The 16030-nt window shown below is 43.1% G+C and overlaps 1 protein-coding gene and 1 non-coding gene across 3 annotated transcripts in view; both read left to right on the forward strand.

The window, feature by feature from the left end:
* The window catches only part of PROM1 (prominin 1), an 85931-nt gene that overhangs the window by 52341 nt on the left and 17560 nt on the right, over window positions 1-16030 (forward strand). For both annotated transcript variants that reach the window (XM_027103297.1, XM_027103296.1), the window contains 5 exons: window positions 1823-1897; window positions 4137-4200; window positions 7010-7169; window positions 9518-9670; window positions 15539-15662. In XM_027103297.1, coding sequence (XP_026959098.1) covers window positions 1823-1897; window positions 4137-4200; window positions 7010-7169; window positions 9518-9670; window positions 15539-15662 — 576 coding nt within the window. The remainder of the gene's footprint in view (window positions 1-1822; window positions 1898-4136; window positions 4201-7009; window positions 7170-9517; window positions 9671-15538; window positions 15663-16030) is intronic.
* LOC113619329 (U6 spliceosomal RNA) lies at window positions 7333-7439 on the forward strand. The gene has a single exon (XR_003432358.1). It is a non-coding gene; the product is annotated as a U6 spliceosomal RNA (small nuclear RNA).

Genomic DNA, 16030 nt, shown 5'->3' on the forward strand with positions numbered 1-16030 from the left:
CGTTGCGGAGCACAGGCTCGGGACGCGCAGGCTCAGCGGCCATGGCTCACGGGCCCAGCCGCTCCGCGGCATGTGGGATCCTCCCGGACCGGGACACGAACCCGTGTCCCCTGCATCGGCAGACGGACTCTCAACCACTGCGCCACCAAGGAAGCCCTAAAATATATTTTTAAATGATAGGCCTAGTATATTAACCACAGGTGCCTAAATATAAGGTAATTTCTCACATTCCCAAAGAGAAGATTAGAAAAAAAAAAAAAAAATTTGGAGCAACTTGAATATATAAAGTTCTGGGATATAGATAAAATAATCATGTCTACTCATGATTTTTAATGTATCAATATAGTGATATGTACACATAGCACTTTATAAAAAACACTATTTTAATATAGCTAGATTTTTCTGACTTTCACATTTCATGAATCAATTTTATTCAAACACTTCACATTCAACATCTGTGTTGAATCTACTACAATCACTTTTGTTGTCATTGAACAGTTTTTCAGAGTGTAGGACCTATACTTGCATGTAAATTGTTTGAAATCGAGTTCTTTGGGGGGTAACTTTTTTTTTTAACAACTTTATTGGAGTATAATTGCTTTACAATGGTATGTTACTTTCTGCTGTATAACGAAGTGAATCAGCTATACATAGACATATATCCCCATATCTCCTCCCTCTTGCGTCTGAGGTAACTTTTAATTTTGATGGGATTTTAAAACATGCAGAAAATCTGCAAGATTAGTGTACAAGGAAGCCCTGTTTACACCTTTTACCCAGATTCACCAGTTGTCAACACTTTGCTCCATTTGCTTAATGGTATTATTTTATACATTTATCTACGTATCTATCATCTATTTGTATTATCGTATGTATGCGTACAATACTATGCCTTTGTCCTTTTCTCAGTCATCTGGAGGTGAGTTGCAGACATTATGCCCTTTTACCCTTAAATATTTCAGTGCATTTCCTAACTTTACATAACCATTATGATTACCAAAATTAGGACATATGACATTGACCCAATACCACCGTCTAATCCACAGTTTACATTCAAATTTTGCCGATTTTTCTAAAAAATGCTCTTTAAATTTTTTTTTTTCTTTTCTCCAGTTTAAGGTCCAGTCTAGAGTACACATTGTCTTTAGTTGTCATGTGTCTTTAGTTCCTTTAATCTGGAACTGTTTCTCAATCTTTTTGCTTTGGCGACATTGACATTTTTTAAGACTGTAGGCCATTTATTATATAGAATGACCTTTGATTTAGGTTTGTCTGATGTTCCCTCATGATTCGATGTGAGTTATGCCTATTTATCAGGGATTTCACAAAAGTGATGTTGTGTCCTTCTTGATACGTTGTGTCAGGAGGCCCATGATATTCGTCCCAGAATTGGTAAGAGGTAGAACACATTAAATCCATGTATAGCACTATAAATGAAAAATTTATTCCAGACCACTTACCAATATAACCACTATTACTTTTAAACATGTTTTTTAAAAGGTTGTTTACAACTGTATTCAACAATATTCAGTACCTGAAATTGTGAGGTCACACATATTCAGTCTGTGTTAAATTTCTTGCCCTTATTTTTAGCTGACTGCAATAAGAGACCTTCAAACATCTAAAATTACTGCTTGTAGAGTCCATTCTGAGCTAATGTGTCTTCCTCCGACAATACACTATTGTTCAAAGGAAACTTAGATCACACCCTATAATATAGAGACTTCAGGACTTGGATTTAAGATGATTCCCTTTTTTATGACAAATAATTTGGGGGGGTGGGTAATCACCTTGCTTTATGTCTTGTTTTATAAAATTTCAGCTCCCATCTTTGGATGAACAAATTGGTAACCTTAATGATATTCTTCAAACAAATTTGTCCAGCCTAGTCCAAAAGGTATGTTTTTTGGAAAAAAAATACAGTAGATTATTTTAAAGAATAGAATAGTACATAAGGAAATAGGTAACAGCAAAAAAACAGTGAAATTCTGGACAGGAGTTGCCAAGAAGGGTGATAGATGTTATCCTCCAGGTAATTTTGTTCATTCCCATTCAAGAATTTTTTATTATGCATCTATTGTGTGCAAAGCACCTTGCTAGGACCATAAGAGATAAAAAGAAAAGCATGATCTCATCTTCCTGGGGCTCAGAATTGGATGGGTATAGTGTTGGACCCCATGCTGATTCTGACACGTGATGCTCTCCCACTCTGCCGGTGAGTCAGCCATGTTGATTTTGTTTCTTCCCACTTCTGCTCATGTGTACAGGCTGTGTGCTCTGGCTGGCACTCTCTTCTTTCTCCCTCTCCTTTGCCCAGCTTCTTGGGCTACTAGGAACTAGTTACTTTAAGCTTTATATATCACTTTCTTAACGAGGCCTTCCCTGGGCATCTTGACCAGATCAAAACCTCTTTTCATACATTCTTACAGCATTGCAAATATTCTTTGTTAAGTTCCTCACAACTTTGATTATTGCTTTCATGTCTTGATTGTGCCACAAGACTGTAAATCCTAAAACAGGAAGGGGTCACATTGATCTAGAATACTGTGATTTCCCCAGTAGCCTAAAAGGAAGAGAATAGCTTTATTCTTGACTCTGTCTTTTAGCATGGGTATAAAAAAGTCATCAGATATCTATTAAACACTCACCTACATATACTAACAAAGGAAGTGTCCCCTTAAACAAGTCATTGAAAACTCCTGGTCTTTGCTGTCTGATGTCACCTCATTTGTCAAATGAGGGAATTGAACCAGGAGATCTGTAAGTCCTCTCCCAGCCATTAAACCTCTTATGATGGGTGACCTCCCCAAGTCCAAACACAGATAAATGTAGAGGGGTCAGTTGTACCAAACCAACACAAGCACCAGTGTGCTGGGTGGTTTAGTTGCCTTTGAGGAAACAGAAGTCATGAATGTTCTTTTTATGGCATTGCTGTTGCTAGGCTAAAGTGGAAACTTGTTGGCACCATAAATCTTATAAACTTTGTAACTTAGATTGGACTGCCATAAAAGAATATCATAGAGTAAGTGGTATATAAACAACAGAAATTTATCTCTCACACTTCTGGAGGCTCAAAGTCCAAGATCAGTTTGCCAGCAGGGTTGGGTTTTGATGAGGACACTTTCCAGGTTGCAGACAGCCATTTGCTCATTGTATCCTCGCAGGGTGAAGAGAGCTCTCCGGGGTCCCTTTTAAGAGGGCACTAATCCCGTTCATGGGGACTCTACGCTCATGACTTAGCAACCTTGCAAAGGCCCCATCTCCTAATAACATCACACTGGGGATTAGGATTTCAACATATGCATTTTGGGGAGATAGACATTTGGTTCATAAGAAGTTGTAATCACTTCAGTGTTCCCTAGCAGATGTCTAAGTATGTCAGCAGACAGTGAGAAACACAAATTAAGCCCCTTCCAGAGGAAAGGCTGTGCTGATTAGTTGAGTCGCTTGGAAATAATGACAGTTTCCTGTCATGGATTTAGCTCCAAAGTGATATAGCTTGGCATGGCTGTTTGGGTTTTCGTTTTAGCCTCACTACAATTTGTATTCTTTCTAAGTTGTGTTTTAGGGCATTGCTATTTTCTACGAGACTAGATCTCCAATTTTATTGTGTGATTGGGCTGGAAAGTAAGATTCTATTTTTAGAAATTCACTTTATAGCCGCACATGGTACCTTGTACAGATCAGGGTTTCTTAACCTCAGCACTATTTGGGCTGGATGATTCCTTGTGGTGGGGCCTGTGCCCTGCTGGATATTTAGTAGCACCCCGGCTCGTGCCCACACAGTGCCAAGAACACCCACACAACTGTGATAACCAAAACGTCTCCAGACGTCTCCTGGGGGACAAAATTGCCCCCAGTTGAGAAACACTGGTATAAATACATGGAAGCTTTTAACATGAGTTAAAAGTTAAAAACTCTTAATATGATCTTCAACAGATACAATTTAAGGCAAGTCCTCACTAAAAGGGAGTTTTTTTCTAGACTTTTAATGACTGTATCATGATCCTTTCGGCCTTAAGATGAAGGTTACATTTTAGTGTTGCTTCTCTGCTCCATTCTAAGCTTACCATGAATACTAGTGAACTGCTCTTCTACTTACACTGTATATCCATTGATTCTGAATTATTTTTTAGGGCTATAGATCTTTCAATGCTATCCCTGGGATGGTGCAAAATGAAACCGTGAACGTCGTATCAGGTGAGATTCCCAAATGGAAGTAATTGTGTATCTCTTCTTGTTAAGAATTGGCTGGTTAGTACAAAGAAATGTATTGTTAAGAATTGTTCTTTTTTCCTCTTAAAAAAAATATTCTCTCACTAAAACCTTAAAAACTAAATGAATATTTCACTTATGCTACCTTCACCAACTGATATCGATTTAAAAAAATAATAATCCTATCAAACACTGACTACCATCCTCCCGTGGCTGGAAGCTTCAGGGCCGAGGGCCACACTGTGATGGCAGCCTTCATCAGGAGCTATCAGAGCTGACAACAGCCATAGTTTATGACTTGGAAGGTCACATTTTGATTGTTTTCACTGTGAATTTATTTTCTAAACGAACTTAAAATTGATTTTTTAAAAAGAATACTCTGTCTAGGGACTTACTTTGTCTCTTTAGGAAAATGTTCATATGCCTCGGAGGCTGATGTAATGTTACTTTAGGGTCTTAAATTTGCTTACAATTTTGGAGAGACAGAACTGAGGTCTGTCAGTTGAGAGAGTTCCACTGGTCTCAAATGACGGAATCACGTTGAATTCAGGTTATGGTATCTGGGGTGAATGTACAGAGAAAGAATGCAGTATAAACAGTTCTTTATGCAGGAATGGGAAGAAACCTGGGTTGTTTGCTAAGGGAAGACATCTCTGAAGCTATGTAAGACTATCTTCTCTCTGTCTCTTTTTTTAAAATCATCTCAGGGCTTCTTTCTATCTGTTGACTAAGTAGTTTTAAAATGTTGTGTTAGAGGTATTTGATTATTTTTTCCCCTAATATTGTTCTTTCAACCCATTAAGACTTGGGTAAAAAGGATTTTATCCTACTACATAGTGCTTTGGAAGTTTTGTGGGTTCCCTTCTGATTTAAAATATTAAGATATTCAAAACAGAGTTCATGCTTTCCTATGCTAGCATCTGAGGGCTAACCCACGCTGTACATCTGATAACCACCTGCTTACTAATCTCTGTGTTTACTTTTTTGTTTCCCCTTTCTGGACCTCTTCTGCCAATACGTGCAGCCCTCCCTTGTAAGTCTGGCCAAGTGAGGCTTGCAGTTTGCGTGAGCGAGGCTGGGTGTACACACTGTCATCACATAAACACGAGCCAGAGTTTTCCTGAATCTCAGCAAGTGCCAGTCCATCAGACTGAAGACCAAGCGCTGGTTTTTATGTCTTTCCAAAACCAATAACCCTTAGCTCCCATGTTTTGGGCATTAGGTCCTACCCTGCACACATATTTTGAGTGCCTACTGTGTGCCAGGCACTGCTGGGCTCTGGGGATGGTAGATAAAGAAGGCACGACCCCTGCCTACCCTTCAGCTGGGCATGGATACAGATGCCCTTTATCACCCTCTGGGAACCTGGTGAGGTGTGTGCAAGGGATCCGAGGTGGGGAGAGGGTAGCAGAAGGCTTCCTGGAGGAAGCGACATCCAAACGGAGGCCTGAAGAAGGCACCAGCCCCTTACAGACCCACCAAGGTTGTGGAGTGTAGGAGGGCAGCACAGCCTGAGAACCAGAAGGGGCTCGATTCTGAGCTGAGGAAACTGTGCGTAGGAGAGGGGACGTCTACATAGCACATCTCTCAAACCCCCAGAATTCCCAAGGTTAAAAAAGAGACCTGCAGAGTTACCTTGTGGAGGGTCCTGGGGTCTTGTGGCACACGAGCCATTTGGAGGAGACATCGAGCCACTGTGAGCTCTCCTCCTATGAGCTCTCCATGTGAACCACAGGCTTTGAAAAAAAGTTCCCACCATTGTTATGTAATTTCCTTTTGGACGAGGCTGCCACCTCCCCTAAGTTCGCGGGGAGCCCTGGGATCGAATTGTGAGCCCTGCCAATCTTGTTTCTGCTGCTGCAGAGACTTTTATCCGCCTTTCAGGATCAGTGGACCTTGAACCGATTAGTATGTTTCTGGTATGTCCCTGTCAAGAATCACAGTGGATGAGGCCACCTTCAGATCAGGTGTGAGTGTTGGACCACGTGACAGCTCCCACCCCTGGTGGCTTTGATCCCAGGACCTGCCATGATGGTCAGACACTGTCCAGAAAACTGGAACTTACCTCCTCTCTGACAGATTAATAGAAACTATTTGACCGCTGGGAATACTATTGCTTTTTGCATGTAAGAGACACAGGTGTGCTTTAACAAGTCTCAATTTGTATGAGTCAAATAAAATTTTAACAAAAGTGTCGCCTGGGGTCACTTGTTCAAAAAATTGGTCGTGGAGAATTACTGTGTTCCTGAGTACCATTTCGTAGATGGAGGAGTTGTTATATTATTAAATTATTTTTGCAAAATCATTTAACAGAAGCTTTACAGTTAGATAAACCCGAGTTTTCATCCCATTTCTAGTGCTTTCTGAAAAAGAGACATATGGGCAAGTGATCTAACCCCTCTGAGCCTCCGCATCACTGTTAGGGAAACGGGAATAAGAAATGGGTTAACATTTATAAAAGTGCCTGGTCCATTGTAGTGGCACACAGTGCATTTTAATCACCCGATCTATTTTTTTCTTTTTTTAGTGAAATAAGTAGAAGAAAACTCTGGCTTGATTTCAGTACCATGTCATTTAAGTTAGCTCTCATAGCTTGCTCTTTTGTTAAGTAATTGCTTTTTGATGGGCTTAGCTACATTCATGCTTGTTGTAGAACCTTTTCATATTTTAAACACATACATAAATCACATGGGAAAAACTAAAAGCAGTTCAAGCTTTTCACTTGAGTTCCAAGACAAAGTTTCTCGTCTCCTCTAGGTTTGACAATGCATAACTGAGGCATCTTTGTTTTCAGATGTCAAAATGACGTTGGATTCCATTGGTTCTGATATCAAAAATATAAGCAAAAATATTCCTATTCAGGATAAGCTGTCAAATTTCATTCGTTACCTTAATGACACTGAAAATTACATCCACCGCCATTTACCCACTTTGGAAGAATACGATTCATACAGGTGAGTGCCTCCTTTGAGCAGGTACACTAAAGAGGGAAACTTGCTATGGGACGGGAGAAAAATTTGACAATATAACCAGAATAATCTTATGAGAGCAAATTGTACAAAGAGGCCATAGTGTGGTATGTATTCACTCTAGTTTATGTTCATTAAAAAAATTGAAGTGTTCACTTCGGCAGCATGTATACTAAAATTGTAACTATACCAAGAAGACTGGCCTGGCTGCTGAGAAAGGATGGCATGCAAATTCATGAAGCATTCCATATTTTTTTTTAAATTGAGGACTGAAAGTTCTTGAGCCAAATAGTCAATTATTTGCAGTTTTGATGTCATCCGTGGCTTCCGAAATCTTGGTTATAATTATCTAAGGCATGTAACAGGATTTTAAAACTTAAAAGGAATTAAAAAGGGCATTGGGATCATATTTTTCTTTTTGTTGGTTTATAAAAGAAATATGTAGAGGTTGGTTCTTACAGAAAGAGCATCCCTGAAACCAGCGAATTGTGTGAAGCTGCTGTCGTTCCCAGCTCTTTGCCCTTTAGAAACATGCTAGTGGTAGGCTTTGGCCTTGGGAGGTGATGGTGGACATAGATCTCAGGCAAGAGCGCTGGGCAAGGCAGGACTTAGAGACTCGAGGCATTTCCAGGCTCATGTGAGGTGTAAGACGTACTCTCCCCTCTGAAAGACTCAGCCCCACGACCGCCCACTGGAACTATTCCTACTGCTCAAAGCCACGGAGATTCTGGACACTCCCGTTCCTGTTCAGGTTATTTATTATGCAAGAACACAAGATAAATAATAAAATAATAACAATAATTGCCTTTAGGGAAGAGTCACAATGTGCCTGCCACGTGCTGTCCACATGGCATCTCATTTAATACTCAGAAAAATCTCCTGGGTTGTGTTCTGTTTATAATCCTGTTTCTTAGAGGCTCAGGGAGGTGAAGTGATTTTTCAACCCCCACCTGACTATGCCCATAATTATCAATATGCCATTTCCTACTGTGTGGCTTGGCCACCCCAGCAGGTGTCAGAACAAAGATAGGACAGACCCTTTCCCAATGAACTTACAATCTCAGAGGTCAGACTTTCACAGATGAAAAGAATGGTACAATGATCTGTCTACATACCAGCTCCCCCTTCCTTCCACCTTCCCCTGCCCTGAGACTATAAGTTTATTTTGAAAAGAAATTTAATGAAGCAGATGAGGCTTGCATTAACTGTAAAGGATTTCTGAGGCCAGGTTCCATGGCTTATTTAATTCTGTGTCCTCAGTATCTGGAACAAAAAGTCACAGAATGGGTGCAGGTGCTTATTCTAATTATCGAAGTTTTTTTTTTTATAGATCTTTATTGGAGTATAATTGCTTCACGATACTGTGTTAATTTCTGTTGTACAACAAAGTGAATCAACCTTATGCATACGTATATCCCCATATCCCTTCCTTCTTGAGCCTCGATCCCGCCCTCCCTATCTCACCCCTCTAGGTCGTTACAAAGCACTTAGCTGATCTCCCTGTGCTATGCTGCTGCGTCCCGCTAGCTAACTATTTTACACGAGTTTGTTCTTAGTTGAATGAAAAACTGTAGTGACAGTTTGTTTTATAGTGTTTTAAAGGTTGGGAAGCATTTCTACCCTTGAATGCTCCTGGGTTGCTGGAAAAGTTTGATGTACATTCCGGGAATGCCAGTAAGACCTAATTGAGGATCCATTCTCCTGAAACGTCTCACAGGACCATTACAAAATCGAGACTTGCATTCTGCAGGCATTTGATTTAGGATGCTCCTAGAATTCTAAAATATTCAATGCACTCATCACATAGAGAGTGCCTGGCTCAGTAAGGAACACAATTCAATCCCCACCGCCCCCAAATATTTCTGCAACCACAAAACATTTTAGATAAAAGACCAGAGGAAAGAGACCCCAATTTCCTTATCTGTTGTCTAATCATGATCTGTCTACATCTCATCATCATTATAATAAGCACTTACAGCCTCAGGAACCTTGAAAGAACTTACAAACCTTAAGGGCCATGGTTATCGGTACCCTTGGAGAGGTTGAGTCAACCCTGCTTCTGGGCCCTGTGGAGGTAAGGCAAAGGAAAGAAACGACAATCCCATGACCACTGAGAGCTCTTTGAAACCAAGATAAACACTGTCTCGGTTGGATTGGAGGACTAGGGGTGAAAAGGGATCTTTTCACAGCACTCTCACCCTCTGAGGAATTAACAGAGGAATCTGATATTTGATTGCCAAGAGTTTTTCAACCACTCCAGTCCAGGTCTAGCAGCTTTTGTGTTGTGATGATGTCACCTCTTACGTTTGCTAACACTGTGTTTGCTCCACCAGGTGGCTGGGTTCCTTGGTTGTCTGCTGTTTACTGACCCTCATAGTGATTTTTTATTTCCTGGGCTTGTTGTGTGGCACGTACGGCTACAACCAGAATGCCACCCCAACCAGACGAGGCTGCGTCTCAAACACTGGAGGCATCTTCCTCATGGTGTGAGTGTTGGCTCTTCCTTGCCATGTGTGGGGGATGCAGGGAGGTAACTGGTGTGACAGGGACCCGGTGACCTCTGGTAAGCAGTCTGGGTTCCAGTGACGTAGGTGGGCTGGTGTGACTGTACTTTCATCGGTCTGGGAAATTCCACTAAGCATGAAAAGTAAAGGAAACTCTAGATTGGTTGCACTTTGATTGACAAGCTTAAAAACTGATAGCTCTTTAAAGCAGCTATCAGGGAAATTATTTCCAGTTTGCTTTCTTAATTCTCATTGTTTTTCCCCATATCTATGTATCTACGTATCTATCCATCCATCCATCCATCCATCCATTCATTCACCATACTTGCTGAATATTGACCTGACAGAGAGACACTGTTCACTCTGAAACTTGATTTAGAACAGAGGTTGCCTACCTGGCACCCTTGGAGTTACACAAGTAGCCTAGTGATGCGATCAGGTGTGAAGTACCAGCAAGTGGTGAGCCTGCAGTGGACTGGAGCAGTTATCCCCATTTCAATTACATTCACATCCAAGTTCATATTTCTGGAAAAAAACAACAACAACCTTTATAGGGTATAACAAAGCAGAGGGGGCATGAGCTGGGTGGAACTGGAGATGGAGCCAGTAATGTAAACCAGTAACCAGGGGTAAAAGTTTCAAATGCTCCCTAGAGGGGAATCTGCGTGAGTTCCAACTCGATATTCTCTTTTCTGATAAGCTTCATGGAGAACCAGCGGCGAGGGGTGTGATGGGGCTCGAGGGGAGTGTAAAGATTTGGAAGAAGCCCTTTGGGCAATAGGGAATCAAAACCACAGCCATTTCTTTGCTTATGTCACTAGTGACGTGCATTACCTTGCTTTTTTAAACTTTGGGTCACTATAATAATCATGCTGCTTATGAGCTGTGATCCTAAGGCCTTTTCCTTACACCTTCAGGCTCCGCTATAGTACACTTTACTAACATTAATACAGGCACATGAGTTTCTTTTTTTTATTGAAGTATAGTTAATTTACAATTTGTGTTCATTTCTGCTGTACAGCAAAGTGACTCAGTTATACACATTCTTTTTTTATATTCTCTTCCATTATGCTTTATCACAGGATACCAAATATAGTTCCCTGTGTATACAGTAGGACCTTGTTGTTTATCCATTCTAAATGTAGTAATTTGCATCTACTAACCCCAGACCTCCCAGTCCCTCCCTCTCCCTCCCCAACTCCCCCTTGGCAACCATAAGCCTGTTCTCTATGTCTGTGAGTCTTTCTGTTGCGTAGATAGGTTCATTTGTGTGTGTGTTTTTTAAGTGAGTTTTAAAAATAACCTTAAAGCTAATGACATGGGAGTCTGCCAGAATTGGACAAAATTGGACAGAGCTCCACACATGGAAAAGCCTATTTGCTTACATACTTAAACTTAAGAAATTAAGCCAGCAAGGAAGAGTATATGTGCCCAGCCTTTTTGTTTAAATGTACACAGCTACAGACAGAAAATTAATTTAATGTTCAGAATTTAATAATCCTGACACTTGGCTGTTTCGTCAGTGTTTTGATGGTGAATTTATGTATTACATCTATTTATTACATACATTTATGTATTACATCTATTTAATTATTTGAAAGGAGGGTGTACCTTGCTCTGAAAAGGTACAAGTTTCATAAAATTCTATTCCACTTTTAGGGATGAAACCAAAAAATGTGATATCTAGCTTCAAAGAATAAAAAATAGGAGAGTCATGAGTAAGTTGGTGGAGGCTAAGAGCAACTTCAGTTTGGCTGTAATACTCACTTCTGCAGATTAAGGAATCTCTCTAAAGGTTTAAAGTCACATGGAAATCTACGGCTTGGGAGCCGTAGGATTTATCTCAGCAGTGGGGAAAAGGCTGGTAACTATAAGCTGCTGTCAGATGCATTTTGGGAGGTCTGCAGACTGAGATTTCTGTACTGTCGAAGCCTACCACTCATCATGGCTTGCTTTGCTTTGCTTAGCAGAATTTTCCATCTCTCTCTTGAGACATCTGGTAAACAACTGGATAGACTAATCAGACTAACTAGAGGAATGCCGTTCCTTCTTTATAATTGTTTACTTGCTTGTAGAAATGAGAAAGAGTATATTTAGTTCAGCTTCAACCAAAACACCACCTGGTCTTTAAAAACGATGACGTTATCCAATCAAGAGCATGGTCTCTTTAACAACCAAGCAAGAATCCTTGCCTCCCAAGAGGATCCTAGTGAAAGACCTGGAAGGAGGGAAGCAGAGAGTCCTGGCTCCTATCCTGTGGCTTCTGAGGGTCCAGGGAGCATTTTAGGGGCTGAATGGGATGCGGTGGTGAACGTACATCTATGAGGGGAATATGGATGGTTTCCCCAGAGATAAGGAGACCTAATTAAGGCAACCAGAAAACAATCTCTTGTACCAAAGACCGTTATAAAACTTCCAATTTTAGATCTTGAAAACAATGCCCAGATTATCGACACCTCTGAAGAGAAACTAAGATCACGTGTTGCCATGGGCATATTACATACGGCTGGTGGCAGTTTCAGTGGTTATAGATATTTCAGAGAGCAGTTTGTCAGGCTATAGCAGGTCATTCCCATTTTAGGGAATTTATTTTGAGGCAGTAGACCAAACTATGGGAAAAGCATTTTGAGCAGAGACGTGTTTTTGTGGTGTTAGTTGTAACAGTGAGGCATTCGAAGTGGCACACAAGGCAGCCACTTCGGAGGCTGGAGTAGATTATGTGGCCACTGAAAGGATAGAGAGGTTGGCTGTCCTGGGTGGCTGACGAAAGTTTCTAAGATGTTCGACAAGGGCCCACAAAATTATGCACGTGTTTTTTGGGTTTTTTTCTGTTTTTTTTTTTTTTGGTACGCGGGCCTCTCACTGTTGTGGCCTCTCCCATTGTGGAGCACAGGCTCGGGACGCGCAGGCTCAGCGGCCATGGCTCACGGGCCCAGCCGCTCCGCGGCATGTGGGATCTTCCCGGACCGGGGCACGAACCCGTGTCCCCTGCATCGGCAGGCGGACTCTCAACCACTGCGCCACCAGCGAAGCCCAATACATGCATATTTAGAAAACAAAGGCTGGAAATGTTAACAGCATGCTCTTTAGAGTAGTGGGGTTGTTTTGAAGTGAAGTGTTCTCTCAGAGGTTTGTAACTAACACACACACACACATACACACACCCTCTGATGCCCACAGTTAGAAGCCTGGTGCCTGGGAGAGCCTTCACACACCTTCCCCTTCTTCACACATCTTCCCCTTCTTCACTCTTTCCCTAACGCAGTAACCCTGTTGGTCTGAGAAGGTCCAAAGGGACTTAGGGCCCCACCAGCAAACATTCCTTGCTATTTATTTCAGAGGAGCCGTGCAGATGTTTCTAATTATGCCTTGAACATTTGCACTGGGGGGAGCCGTGCCCTTTGGGAACACTGTTGTGATTGAGAGCATCAGCCTGCACACTTCCTAGGGTCCTTCCTGGTGTGCACCAGCGATGGTACAGGGTTTGGCTATTCCATCTAGACTAAGAGTTTGCTCCCTCTGTGTCTCCAGCGGGGCCACTGGGCACTGCTAGAGAAAAGTCATACAGCAGAGCACATTAGGATCCCTACAGAATTGTGATTCCCCACCTCACATGGACCCTCCACAGCCCTTCAAGTTCCTTCTTTCCTCCCTCCCTCCCGTCCTTTATTCTGCGATTGTCTTTCCACTCTGATGCATCCACCCTCCTTATTTTCCTTTTCTCTTCGCTGATGGGCTTACCTTTCTCTTCACGGAGAAAATAGAAGCCATCATAAACTTGCCACCCCTAAACCTCTGAAGGCACCTGTGCTCACAGGCATGGGAAGCCAGAGGCTTCCATCTAGGCTCCCCCGCTCCCCAGCATCCCCGCTGTGCTCTCAGCCCATCCCCACCCACCATCCCGAGGATGGAACAAAGCCTCCCTTCTTTCTCCTGCGTCTTCATTCTCTTCTCCTCTCCTAGACTTTCTTCTCAACACTTAAACATGTTCTGTTCTCTCCCCTCCTTAAAAACCGAAACAGAAAACCCCTACCAATACCCCTTCTTCCATCTAACTCCACTCTCTGCACAGACGTCTCAAAATAAAGATCTGTGCCTGCTGCCCGTCTGCTGCTTTCCCACCTCCTGCCCAGCCTACACCACTGTGGCTTCGTTGCCGGCCACTTGCAGGTCAGCAGTGACTTCTGTGTCTCCAGTACAGTGGACTTCTTCGAGTCCTTCTTGACCGTGTCCTCACAGCAGTGACTGGAACAGCTGCCAGTCCTTCTGCAAACACTCCTTCATACCCCATCAGTGACCTCACACCCTCATGGTCTCCTTCCCACCTCCCTGACCCTTCATCTTGGTCTCGTTTGCTGTCTCTCTCTCCACCACCTGTTCTCCAAATGGTGAGGTCCCCCAGGCCCAGTCCTAGGCTGCTTCTCCCTCCAACCCCAGCCCCAGGGATCAGTCATCATTTCTAAGCCACTGACTCACTAAAGTAGGTCTGTAACCCAGGCATCTGCGCTCCAAACACCTGGCGGACTCCTCCACAGCAAGTCCTCCGAGATGTCTCCCAGGCAACGTGACCAGAAGCCGATCTTCTCTGCCCTCCCTGTCCCTGCTGCTGACAAGCCCTGGTGCCCCTTGCCCTCCCTTTCCTTCACCTCCAGCGCACGTCTTCAGGACGTCCTGCTGCATCTGCCTCCCAGGTCACACCTCTTTCACCCGCTGGCTCCCCTCCACCACCGCCAGCTGCATCAGGCCACCATCCAGGGCTAGAAGCAGCCTCCTTGGTGGCATCCTCCTCCACATGGGCACCTGTCCCTCCATCCTTCACGCTCTGCCAAGAGGGCTTTTCTTCAGAGAGAAATGGGGGTGTGTTCCTCCGGTGCTTAAAGGTCTTCAATAGCTTTCCCTCCCTGCATCCCCCATGCCCCACCCAGCTCGCCCCTACCTGCCTCTCGAGCTGCCGTTCACTGCTCGTTCTCTGCCATCTCTCTGGATGCAGAGCCACGTCAGCCCCTTTCAGACTCCCAAGAGTACATTTCCTACTGTCAGCTGAAAAAAATGCACAACCTGAAAGCTGAGAATTGTGTTTTATTCGGCAGACAAAACTGAGGACTTAAGCCCAGGATGCAGCCTCCCAGATCTCTCTGAGGGACTGCTCCATAGAGGTAAGGGAGGAGCCCGGATACAGAAGAGTTTCTGCAACAAAGACCAGGCGGTAGGAACATCAGAAGGTGACTGTTCATTAAAGAAAACCAGACATGCCAAGTCAAGGAATTTAGCACTTTTCTATGTACGGAAGATGCAAGAGTCTGGGCTCACTGAAATCATTCCTTTGCCCTGCACCTCAGCTATCTGGGGCCAGCATCCTGCGCTTCATCTTGAGTCTCTCAAGGTGCCCCTGTTGGAAGGGGGCTGCAGCAGCTGATGACTTGATGGTGGGCATCCTGTTTTTATCCTGAGTTCCCTCAGTGCTCACTGATGGGGCAGATAGAATGTGATGGATTGATGGCTGCAACATCCTTTGTTTACTGATATGTCAGGCAACGTTTTTTCATTGACACTGCCTTACAACCTCCTCCCTCACTGGAAAGCCTTGGTTCACTCAAATGACTCCAGAGCCCATGTCTGAACCACCGTGCTGGGCTTGCAAGCAGGCGAGGGACTCAGTCCTACGTGTTCCCTAAACAAGCGCCTGGTACTTCCTGTCTGCACCCCTCGGTAGGCCGACCCGTTTAACCTGCAGAAAGCTGAAGACTCCAGGTCATTTTATACGTTGAATAGGTAGAATGAGTAAGTACTAGTAGGTAATATTGAATAATTCCTTGTAGAATTATTCACTTTATTTCTATTTTTTTCCAGCGGGGTTGGATTCAGTTTCTTCTTTTGTTGGCTATTGATGACCATCGTGGTTCTGACTTTTGTTGTTGGTGGAAATGTGGAAAAACTGGTCTGTGAACCTTACCAAAACAAAATGTTATTCCAGGTAAACATGGTTTTTGTGCCCATTATGAAGAGCTTGAGCCAAAACTTTTATTTTCCCCTTTCTCGTGGGTTTCTTCGAGAGCAAAACGATGAGCAGGTGGTTTGTATTCAGTAGGTTGAGATTCCATCTATTTGTCAGAGCAAAAAAATATGGCAGTACAGTTGACCCTTGAACCACAGGGAGTTAGGGGCACTGACCCTCCACGCACTCAAAATCTGCGTACAATTTATATTCAGCCTTCCGTATGCATGGTTCCTCCATATCTCCTCTCTTGGATTCAACCAACCTTGGACCGTGCAGTACTGTAGTATTTACTACTGAAAAAAATCCTCTTATAAGTGGACCCTCGCAGTTTAAACCCATGTTGT

Source organism: Aethalodelphis obliquidens, unplaced genomic scaffold, assembly GCF_003676395.1.
Source record: "Aethalodelphis obliquidens isolate GAN/ISIS:26980383/991018 unplaced genomic scaffold, ASM367639v1 scaffold6, whole genome shotgun sequence".
NCBI lineage: Eukaryota > Metazoa > Chordata > Mammalia > Artiodactyla > Delphinidae > Aethalodelphis > Aethalodelphis obliquidens.